The sequence below is a fragment of the Periplaneta americana genome, chromosome 7, assembly GCF_040183065.1.
Source record: "Periplaneta americana isolate PAMFEO1 chromosome 7, P.americana_PAMFEO1_priV1, whole genome shotgun sequence".
Classification (NCBI taxonomy): domain Eukaryota; kingdom Metazoa; phylum Arthropoda; class Insecta; order Blattodea; family Blattidae; genus Periplaneta; species Periplaneta americana.
In genome coordinates this window covers 98911805-98924208 of record NC_091123.1, presented here as the reverse complement: position 1 = coordinate 98924208, position 12404 = coordinate 98911805, and the positions used below count along the sequence as shown (strand labels likewise).

At 35.0% G+C, this 12404-nt stretch overlaps 1 protein-coding gene across 1 annotated transcript; it reads left to right on the top strand.

The window, feature by feature from the left end:
• The first annotated feature begins 7122 nt into the window (after window positions 1-7122).
• LOC138703313 (uncharacterized) lies at window positions 7123-10153 on the top strand. Its single transcript, XM_069831092.1, has 2 exons — window positions 7123-7578; window positions 7944-10153. Exons 1-2 carry the CDS (start codon window positions 7394-7396, stop codon window positions 9607-9609), a joined length of 1851 nt encoding a protein of 616 aa, XP_069687193.1. The 5' UTR covers window positions 7123-7393; the 3' UTR covers window positions 9610-10153.
• The last annotated feature ends 2251 nt before the right edge of the window (window positions 10154-12404 follow it).

Genomic DNA, 12404 nt, shown 5'->3' with positions numbered 1-12404 from the left:
TATCACGCGAATATTATAATGATTTGTTGATGTTTAGCTGTTGTAGATAAAATAATTCAACACCTTTTCTTTTAAGATGGTATGAACACCACTAATATTCGTTCTCCTTCAGTTGTTGTCTTATTTGACGAACATTCAAATTCTTCATGGACTGGTCTAATTTCACTTCATTAAGACAGCGATTTTCGATGTTTCTAAAATCTCTAATTACATTGACATGAGTATCACACGAATATTCTAATAATTTGTTGATGTTTAGCTGTTGTAGAGAGGCCTCCCAGGAAACTCGTAAAGTGATAAACCCTTATACTTGTGGCTGGTGTAAAGCATGCTGTTAGGTGTGTCGCTAGGAAGCTGCAGAATTTGTTTTACAGTACTTCGAAGCATATTATCTGTCTTATTTAGAAATTGTTTTGGAATTTTACTGACATGGGCTGTTTGAAGAGGATAGGTAAGTCCCGGTCCGATAAATTTATTTATTACAACTAATTTCTGGTGATGCTGAAGAAAATGAGTAGTAGATAGAGTATCCAAGTTATTTCGGAGCTTGTCTAATATTTTTTGTTCGTCAAATACTAAGCCTTGGTTAAATGTAATACCTAAGTATTTAATTTTTTGATATGAAGTAATACTATCAATGCTGCCAAATGTCGTATGGATGACGTCACTAGTAAATTGTCCATTTTCAATAACGATTGCCTTAGATTTCATTGGATTTATTTTCATATCTATTTCTTGCAAATTGTTGATAACCATAGTCATTAAAACATTAGCGGCAGCACTATCTTTATCAATAATAATAAGATCATCAGCGAATTGTGATATCGTTACAGGATCCGTATCGGGAGTTAATCGATGATCATTAGCATCTGCTACATCTCTTTCAGTTAGATTATTTAGAATATGTTCAACAAGAATTGTGAAACAGGATCACCTTGCATCACTCCTCTTAATTGAATTGCTGCAGTCTGTTTACCCCCAGGTTTAATGCAGGTAGTATTATTTACAAGCACGCTAATTAATAATTTCTGTATCCGGAGAGGCAGCGCAGAATTTTGAATTGTAGATATCAGATGGTCATGCCCTACGCTATCAAATGCCTTGCTAATATCAAGAAAAGTTAGGCATTCCGAGATCTTATTAGAAGTAACTGATCGCAGGATAAGGCTGAGCAATCTGGGTATATATGATCTAGGCTCTTTATAACTCACAAAAATTTAATTTCCATTGCTTCAAGTTAAGTAATATACGTAGTTTTGTCACGTGATAATTTCTCATTATTGAGAATTTGTAAGAGAGTGGTTTCTCTATTTAGTAGAAAACAATTATCCTTTCGCATGTTTACATTGTACAACATCATTGTAATAAATCAATAATAATAATAATAATAATAATAATAATAATAATAATAATAATAATAATAATAATAATAATAATAATAATAATTCTAACAAACAAATAAAAATAACCAACTTCAAGACGTGAACTTGCGTCCAATTTAGTTTTCATGACATTTCGCTTTCAACATTAAATACACATTCCATTTTGTTTTGTAGACTTACATAATTATACGAAATTGAGCTTAGAAATACGGCTACCTTCAACTATTTTTTTTAATATTACCGTCATGTATTCTTGTTATTACTATTTTTATGTTAAATTTATTTATACACGCTTTAACAGCTGTGATCATATCGCGTGTTAGGATATGTGGGTATACCAGTAGGCTGTTGTCACTATTGCTGAGTTCCTGTTTCTGTTGTGTTGTAGCTGGCTTGTGTCCATGTAACCGATTTCATATTTTTTACTAAAGTTTATGATATTGGTGACTGGGGCTGTGATGAATCACGTAAATTTCCAATCCTGTATTTGCTTTTGTAACTGAGAGACACCATGAAAACCCCAGGTCAAATGAAGTATGAATCCTGGACCTCCCGAATACGAGTTACAAATGTTACCACTGCGCCAACTCGTTCAGTATTATTCTTGTTATTATTTATTTTAGGTTAAGATTATATGGGTCTAATTCTACTCATTTCGCATATACATAGGCTACTATACTGCTAGTAAAATATATTGCAGCACATTTTCTTTGATGATTTGCTTTAGTTTTCGGTCTCTAAACCATAAATTAATGAGAGTATAGTAGTGTATTATTTCCATAATTTGAAGCCCAATCCTATAATTTCAGAGGCCCGTGGACCACAGTTTCACAAACACTATTCTGCAAACAATGGAGATACTTTAAAAACACCAAGTGGAGGAACTGCCGCTGATGGTTAGATACTTAAAAAAGAACATGGTTGTGGAAAAGTTTTGCACTTACGAGAGACTGTTACAAGATGTTGCAAGACGGCGTCCTAAGATTATTACATGGAGCCAGTCCCTATATAAGTTAGTTGCTGCTACTTCTACAGGTTAATCAAGTTCTATACTCTTGCAGCATTTTCATCCTCTATTTGTAATACTCAACCTCCTTCCCCAGGACTAAAAAAAAAAATACCATGTCATTAGATTGTCCGAAATTGAAAGACTACAAGCTGGAAGACATATAATATTCCTTTGATGCTTTCTCTTTGTCTTCCAAGTTAAAAACCTATTACTCCTAGGAACATCTATTTTAATACAATTGCTTACAGTACGCTTCAATTTTTCACGTTTTATACTGGGGTAGCACCTGTGCATTTGAATTTCTCAATAAAATCCACGTCTGTGCAAAAATATATCGCTACTGCTGTCACTTGTATTCAGTAAAACAGCTATTGGTGTAATATGATATGATATGATATGATATGATATGATATGATATGATATGATATGATATGATATGATATGATATGAGGATGTGATTTCTGACATCATTTTGATGAAAAGAGTTCATATATACATGTGTCCGATTTTGAATAGTTTTGGATAAAATCACGTTTCATTGTTCCTTAACACGCAGTCTTGTGAACTTCATCACTCTGGCCGTCTGGAGCTTTATGTGTTACAGCTGATAGCAACGACACAAAATCCCGTGACATCAGGATCAGAGATAACTCAACACCGGTTCAACATATCTACCTAGCATCCAAACAACGGAAGATAGGAAATGCAGCGTGCGCAGTTCACAATCGGGTGGCTATGTATATTACTGCAGAAGATGGGGTCTTTGAAAACCGGCTTTAATACAGATTTTTCGGGTGAGTAATAACGAGAATGTTCTTTAATGAATTTATAATACACCCAGTACCATTGCTGTAAATCATTTAAATGCCTAAACCTTCATAATACCTACGTTTATTTTTTTAATTCAGGAGGGCGTAACTCAATTTAAAAAATATGACATGTTTATATGAACTTTTTCATCAGAATAATGCCAGAAATCAGATCTTAAGAGTATTGTACAATCTTCGTGAAACACCCTATATATATATATAATAATAATTTATTTTTATAATACAGTAACTCTTATCTTTACAGAATTGCTTGTTTTTTTTTTTTAATTCAGCGTTAGTTAAACTGGGGCTCCATATGAGATTAGCATGGCTCAAGAATCCTTCTCTAAATATTACAGGACAATCAGACGACAAGATATGCACATAATTCTTAAACAGTGAATATAAATCTAGTTTGCTCTACCGGAAACCAAACCCGAGTCCTTCGTTTTTATAACAAGAGAAACTGCTTTTTTCAGCAACAGTCACTTGCAATCGTTAAATAGTCTCGTACAAAGTAGAGAAGATGTCCGCACTTGAGGAAGCCACTCAGTGAACTGTGCTACAATTATGGTTAAGCTCACTTGTGAACTCTCGTTTATTCTCCAGTATTTCAATTGGTGAGCTCACAACGCCCTCTTATTCCCAAGTTGTCTTGGAAAGAGCTGTAACGCCCTCAATCACAACAGTGTCCCTGTAATCCGGACAAACAAGTTTGTTACGCAGTGTCTACACAAAAGGGATTGTTGATTAATTTACACACAAAGGCAACTACTCTGACGGCCTCGTTTATTGAGTACACTTAAGAAACTTCTTATCTCTTTTCGATCGACCAGCTGCCAATCAATCGTTCATTGAGAAGGCTTTTCTTTTCTTATCTATCACTCTTACGATCGTCAGAGAGCATTCGTCTATGTCCACACCTGATTTATATTTCGAAACGTCAGATTTTAACGAGCACCTTGAGAGACTGCACGACTCCAGACCTTCATCTAGGATAACACCGGCACAATATGAAGAATTTTTTTTTATTTTAGTAAGTTATTTTACGACACTTTATCAACATCTCAGGTTATTTAGCGTCTAAATTTGATGAAGGTGATAATACCGGTGAAATGAGTCCGAGGTCCAGCACCTTAAAGTTACCCAGCATTTGCTCATATTGGGTTGAGGGAAAACCCCGGAAAAAACCTCAACCAGGTAACTTTCCCCGACCGGGAATCAAACCTGGGCCACCTGGTTTCGCGGCCAGAAGTGCTAGTCGTTACTCGACAGGTATGGACAATATGAAGAAAATTTTGCCGAAATACGAAGTTTATTTTGCAAAATATCAAAATACGAAATAAATATTTAAATGCAAAAATATCTTATTTCCTAAACCATTTGGAGCAGTTTACATCATTATTTAAAAATAAGCCTTTAGAGATTTAGGTTGCTATTCATAGACATTTCGCAGCACGCGCTACGAGCGTAATAAGCTAGCTCCGGCTATCCACTGGTTACTAGTACAGAATTCAAATCATATCCTATCGCTAACATTGGTTTATGAATACGAAAACCGTTGATAATCCACCGAAAGCCCGCGCTAAAAATGTCTACAAGTTTTGTTTGTATTTAATATAGCCTAGGCCGACTACCAAATAAAATATAATAAATATGCATAATTATCAGTTTTTCAACATTATCAAACCCCTAACTGAATACAATAACTTGTTAATCATATTTTACTTTTAAGAGAAAAAATATCTAATTCTTACATTCACTGAGCTAACACTTTTTACTAGTGGCATACGCAGAATTTTGTCAGAGGGGGAGTCATTATTAAAATTGTTTACAATTTAAATTATCGGTATTTTAAATTTTGTGTTTTACTATTATTATTATTATTAATAATAATAATATTATTATTATTATTATTATTATTATTATTATTATTATTATTACTATTACACCTTATTTTATTTCAAGGAGTGCAGTTCGGTGGCTCCTTTGAACACCCATTTACAGATTTATGACTTCCTACACAAACACCGCTGACAATTCCATCCTGTCCCCTCGTCCCAACATTGCACAGTTGTAACAATCCTGATGACCTTCGAAATTATGCAGTGAAACTGACGGGATTCTTGGAATTCGGAAAAGATGCGGCAACTCTGCCTCCACGTGGATTTGACGGGCACCTGTCAATTCTTCTGAACGAGGGCTGTGATTGGTTACTAACAAGAGAAGACAAGATTTCCGTCACAGTAAGGAAGACATTTATTTATGACAACCAATTAGTAGGGGGCAGTAGAAGGTCTGTCGGCAAAGTCCTTTCTATGAAACTGCACTCCATGAAAAAAAAAATAGAGTATACTACTTCTACTACTACTACTACTACTACTACTACTACTACTAGTGCTACTACTACTACTACTATTTAAAATTTGAACTGTAAAATGCACAAAACGTTAAGCGTACGTTTCACAATAAAGTCAGAACTCAAAGTAATGAACGAGTGAATTCCGCATTTTAAAATGAGTTTAAAATTGGCAGTGAAAAATTAAAGGAAGGAAAACAATTATGAATAAAAAATATTCAAATCTAAATATGTACTTTTTTAAGTTAAAAAGGGGGGCGTTCAAGTCCGGTAACCCCACCCTTGCGTACGCCCCTGTTTGTTACAATATAACGCAAGTAACTTTTTAATATTTTCAGGCAAATACTCAAAACTTCTGTCAGTTGATATTGTTTTTTATGCTGAAAACCTATGAAGTTGCAAGAAGAGGAAAAATTAAGTAGAGAGCAAAATTGATGGTTGAAATACGATTGAAAGATTAATTTAGACGTAGTAAAGTTGATATGGCTACAGTGAAAATAATTTCACTGGATTGGAAAGAATGAACAAAGATGGTTTCGGCTTCTCTAATTCATTTATGCCACAAGCTCAATGACTCTAAAGGGATATTTCCAGGTCGATAACATTTAAGTATGCTTGTGTTAACGTTTCTTCTTCATTAGTCTTCGACTAACGAGTGTAAAGCTACAAGGCAAAACCTTTTGTTATAGGTTAACCTAACGGGCATTTACGGGGGACTATTATATGAATCCAGGTTTCTAACAATGCTACTACTCACCTTCATCCTTTTTCCAATCTTTACTCTACTATGGGTCGAGACATATGTAACTTAAATGGTATGCATCGTAGTGTGCCAGAGAATCGATAGCCTAGGAAAATTAGGGATTGACAGCCACCAGAGAAAATGAAATGCAGTAGGTCAAGAAGAAGTCGGAGTCAAAATGCACACAGTGAAGAGGTTTCATTGGACTTTCTGCATTGCGGATAGAAGAAAAATACATGTGTATAAAACTTAACAATATTTCGATGATTGAATCTAACTTCGTCTCGCGATGCGAAACATAATGAGAAAACAAATGTATAATATGCTTTGGAGTCGATACAGTGGGTCAACGCACATGACTGATAATTGTAAACAACCGATAACAGAATGTAATAAACATGTTATGATTTGAACAGATATTCCGATTCAATTATAGGAAAAACGTAAACCGAAGATGAAGTGCGGTGAAACTGAAAATATGCAAGGAGATTGATGAGGTAATATAACGGAAGTAAAAATCAGTGAGAATGTGAAGTGGAATTGTGCATAACGAAGCAGAATGAGTAAGAAGAACAGTAAAATCAACAAGAGAGATTCACTGTCATGTAGAGGTTGAGAACGAATAACCAATGAATGACTGGGTTCTTTATGAATTCAGAAACTTCATCTTTGATAAGTGGTAGAAAAGATTCAATATTAATATATGTTGGATACTCTAAAAATGATTTAGGGAAGCGTGGGGTTTTCGTACGCGGGGGATAATGGTACGAACCTAAATTTTAGGATATCATAGCACTCCATGGCCGTGTTCGGTGAATTGAATCGGTCATTGCAGAAAGGGGATAAGTCATGAAAAATGCGAAAATGAGTTAAGAGTGCCATTGCTTTCTCCAGACCTAGACACACATTTCTATACAGAAATGGGACAAATTTACACATTCTCAACGCAGAGCAGAGTACCATACGCAGCGCAGTCATTGCAGAAAGGGGACAAGTCAGCGACTTATCTTCTTTCTGCACTGACTGACTGGACGTGACGCAACTGAGTGCCGCGCGCCTAGTAAGTTACGCGCCCATCAGCTGATAAGGAAAATGGCAGATAAGCTGGAAGTAGTGAGTGACCCAGGGGAAGAAAACTGTGTTATTAGTGGTAAACGTAAACGCAATGAAATCAACTACCGCAGAAATGTAATTAAGAAAAATAAACTGAAGGGAGTGGAACATGTCAATTGGATTGGGAAGACTGTAGCAGCTCGTACGACAGGAGAACAGTGTGGGTAAGAAGCAACTCATTGTTTATTAGACACTATGTATTACCTAACTCTGAACACATTTGATTGAGTAGATGGTATTACCGTTTCTATCGTATTGTTAGTCAGATGTTCAGATAAAATGTGGAAAGAAGGCTACGATTTCGATTATTTCACTTTCAGTCAAAGATTTTTTTAGCTATTAGATATGATGCAGTACTTCTCCTGTGGTATGCGATTTTTACTGTCCAAGAAGGATAAATTAAAATATTTATTTAGCTTGTACATGGATTGAAATTACTTTATGACTCTGATGTGAAACGGTATACTGAAATAATCACATTAATACATTACGTAGTTACGTACTATCATGTTTTTTATGTAAATTACAGATGCAAGAAAAAATGTTTTGAGAATCTTAGCAATGAAGATTTTAATCATGCGATTACAACAATGAACTCCTTCGATACCAAAGATGAACAAGATCTTCATTTACAAAGATTGATAGAACTTCAAAAAATAAAATCAAGGCGTCCTAGGTCTGAGAATGGAATTCTAAGGAAAGGTTCATACAAATACTATTTTATTAAGAGTGATAGTAGTAAGACGGAAGTGTGTAAGAAAGCCTTTGTTAGTTTGTATGGCATTGGAAAGAAGCAGGTGGAGCGACTATGTAATTTGCTTTATGAAGGGAAGTCTCCAAAAGACAGAAGGGGTTCAAACGAAAAAGCAAACACCATACCAGGAGAAATATTACATCTAATTCAGGAACACATTGAGTCATTTCCAACTAAAGAAACACATTATTGTGGCAAAGGGGAGAAATATTTGGATGCTCGTCTCAATGTCAAACTAATGTATGACCTGTTTATTACCAAACACCCTGACAGTGGGGTAAAATATAAATTTTACCTTCAATGTTTTCATGAAAACTTTTCATTGCGCTTTGGGCGACCACAAGTAGACGTATGCAGCAAGTGTGAGGAGCTTGGAGTTAAGATAAAATCCTCAAACTTATGTGATTCTCTCAAGAGAGTAGCTGTTGTGGAAATGATGGTCCATAAACGACGTAGTAAGAAATTCTACAATAAAATCAAAGAAGTGGAGGAAATATGTAAAGAAAGAAATTATGTTCTTGGAATCTGCTTTGACTATATGCAGAACCTTCCTTTGCCCAACATTCCGGTACAAGAAATGTTCTATTACAGACAACTTTGGGTCATCAATTTCAATATTCACAACTTGAAAGACCATACGGCGCACTTCTATTCCTATCATGAAGGTACAGGCCACAAATCTCCAAATGAAGTGTGTTCTCTTTTTCTGAACTACATTGAAAATTATGTCCCTTCTTCAGTCAAGGAATTTTATCTTTTCTCTGATAACTGTGGAGGGCAAAATAAAAACCATACCGTAATTCGATTGCTGCTTGCACTGACTCAAATGGGGAGATTCAACAAAATCATTCATTATTTTCCACGACGAGGCCATTCATTTCTTCCCTGTGACCGCGATTTTGGTGTAGTGAAGCGCAAACTAAGGAAGACAGACAGGGTATATGTGCCAGAACAGTACAATACCTTGATCCACCAGGAAAACACAAACAACAGATTTTCTGTAGAATCAGTTACTACTGATGATATTTTGAATTTTAAATGCTGGTGGCCAGAGCATTACAAGAAAACCACCTGCTCATTAGACACACTGGGGAAGAAAGGGAAAAATAAGAAAATGTTTTCTCCAACACAATTTAGTGAATTTGTTTACTCTAAAGATGATCCTGGATGTGTAACTGCCAGTGTGGTCATTGGTAGTGAAATAAGCAAACACAGATTCTGTATGACAAAAACAGGTACTGGACGCATGGTAATGCCTACACAAAAGGCATACAATGGGAAAATTCCCATTAATACGAAAAAACTTGGAGACGTATCGAAAGTGAGGCAATACATTCCATTGGAACACTCTTTCTTTTACGAAGAGATCCTGAACTGGCCATCTTGTGACAAAGAATCTACAGAAGACGTGGCTTCCAACATCCAACAATACACTCTGTAAAAATTGAAACAAATGATTTTGTGTAGTAATTTGTTGTATTTTTAATTTGTGTATATATTATTGTGCTCTCCTATATGCAGTTTTTGAGTATTAGTTTAAAAGTACAGTTTTAATTTAAAAGTGTAATATAAAATCACGTATTGGTACATTTCTATAGTAGGATTAATGATTAAAATGCAAAAATAATTATTTAAATGGTGACAGTAATGTAGTAATTACACACAAAAGCATTGTTATCATTGTAATTATTACCATTTAGTTTGTTTTCAAATATTACATTAGCCCAAATTTGCAAATTATTATTTTTTCCTTTATGTTGAACAATTCCTTGCAGAAAGGGGATAAGTCATGGTTCGATAAAACAATTTTAAACAAAAGTGTTTGAGATGTCAGATGTCTAACATGATGTATTATACTTCACTACTCATAAACAAGGTAAGAAAAAATATTTATGAGGATTGCTCCGGTATTGGAAGAGGAAAACAGTTTTTATTGATTATCTCAAAAGTAAGATTTTATGACTTATCCCCTTTCTGCAATGACCGATTCAATTAGTCTAACGGCAACATCGGTAACGTCAATATAGTCGAGTGTTTTTAGTAGGTTATTTTACGACGCGTTATCAACGTCTCAGGTTATTTAGCGTTTGAATGAAATGAATGGAGTTTACTAGTTCGGGCCCATAATCAAAATTATATACTATAGTTCGTTCCGGAGCCAAGAAGAAAACAAAACTAGTTCGGTCCCGGGTCATTAAGTTAACTTTACTAGTTCTAGAGCAGTACTGGTTGAAAATCAACATTTTCCTTCCCATTCTATGCAGGCTTAGGACTGTCATAAGGCAAGGACGGGTAAATTCATGACTCGAAACAGGTATATTGTGTACTGTCCCAACATGAAAACATGTCAGTATCGATATCATACCAACATGAAAACATGTCGGATTCGATACGACAGCTAGTTCATAATATATGTAACAGTCTCTTTGATATATAACTTGTCTATACCTGCATAGTTTGGAAGGAATTAGTACTGTATATTTTAGATGTGTATCTGAAAGGAGCGAACTAGTATGCACCCGAAATGAAGGTGATAATGCCGGTGAAATGAGTCCGGGGTCCAGCACCGATAGTTACCCAGCATTTGCCCATATTGGGTTGAGGTAAAATCCCGGAAAAACCTCAACCATGCAACTTGCCCCGACCGGGATTCGAACCCGGGCCACCTGGTTTCGCGGCCAGACGCGCTGTTACTTGTACTGTTGATTCAAGTGCTTTCAGTGTGTCAGTCGATTTGTTTGCAGTTGTATTGTAATTTTGTGGCTTCATTGTATCTGAGATAAGTAATATACACCTGGATTTTATGTAATGTGTCTTAAAAGTACAACTAATTACCTGCTAACTTGAGTATGGAGATCATCTGTTACTTTGCTTCCATGACAATTCAGAGGTAAACTATTATAATGGCGACAGTTGAGATATTCGCAGGCTGTTGTGCTTCATAATACTCCTCCTGTGTTCCAACATAAAAAAAACTCTACCAGTAAGTGCCTGTCTTGTGGTGAATTCGGTAAAGACACTGAACTGTGTCCTGTGTTCAGGATGGGTTTACTCAGATTGCTAAATTGTTACTCAGATTGTTGCTAAATGTTAATTCTATACCTATGAATACATATTCCAATTGCATTTGTATCTGTGTACTACTACTGCAACTTTCTGCATTCCATTTCCCGCTTGGTAGGGCAATGACACGCATTACAACTTTTTCATATATCATCAATAGAAACAATATATATATATATATATATATATATATATATATAATTTGAACTGGTAATGAAAATTACGGGTATTGGAAACGGCCGAACGGATTATAATAAATGACCCCTCATTTTGAAGCTTGGAACCCAAAGTTTTTTTCATAAAAATAGTAGTTTTCAGTGAAATGTCAATTTTTCACCATAATTTTCCTATTTTCTAAAATCCATCTGTCGTCAGTAATTGCATTTCAGAATAAAACAAAACACACACTAGAGTAAACAATATTACACGAAGGCCATGATCTGCAAGAATGCTGACATATTTAGAGCTCAAATTAAATTGGTTACTAAAAACTTCAAGACTTGCTAAAAATAATATACAGGTCTGATTGTATGGTGTGTAATTTTCTGAGTACAGCTGTATATTGGATATTAAAAACTACAAAACTTGAGGTGGTTTGATGACATTATTACCATTAGAAATGAAATATTATAGTTAATGCCATGATGTGACTGTTTTTCATTAATTATACATATTAATGCTATATTGATGATATGAAAGTGAAACGTTTTGGGGTTATATAAGTAGATGTAGAGAATATTTCAAATTAGATCTTGATTTCTGTAATTCACTGAGTGGCGGCTATAACTTATAGTATATGTTACTTAAAACTATAAAACTTACATTATTAAAAATCAAATATTTTTGTAGTTATTAATCAAGTGGGGTTGGGTCTTTTCCATATATTTAATGGCGGTGTAATGTAGATATTTATATGCGTGATTCTCTTCAGTATTGGCTCGAGAGAGCGCAAGAATTAGAGTTCCTAAGGAAAGACCAAAAGGTATTACTTACTGATAAAATAAGAGGCCTACAAGATTTTGTAGTCTCCCGATCATTTCAGCAAGATCTCTTAGCAGGATAAAATGATTTTACTCTCTACATTTCAAGGAACTTTACGAAACATGCAGGAGCTATACCAAGATGCTATGTATATTGTTCGAAAACATAGCAAGCCTGATATATATATATATA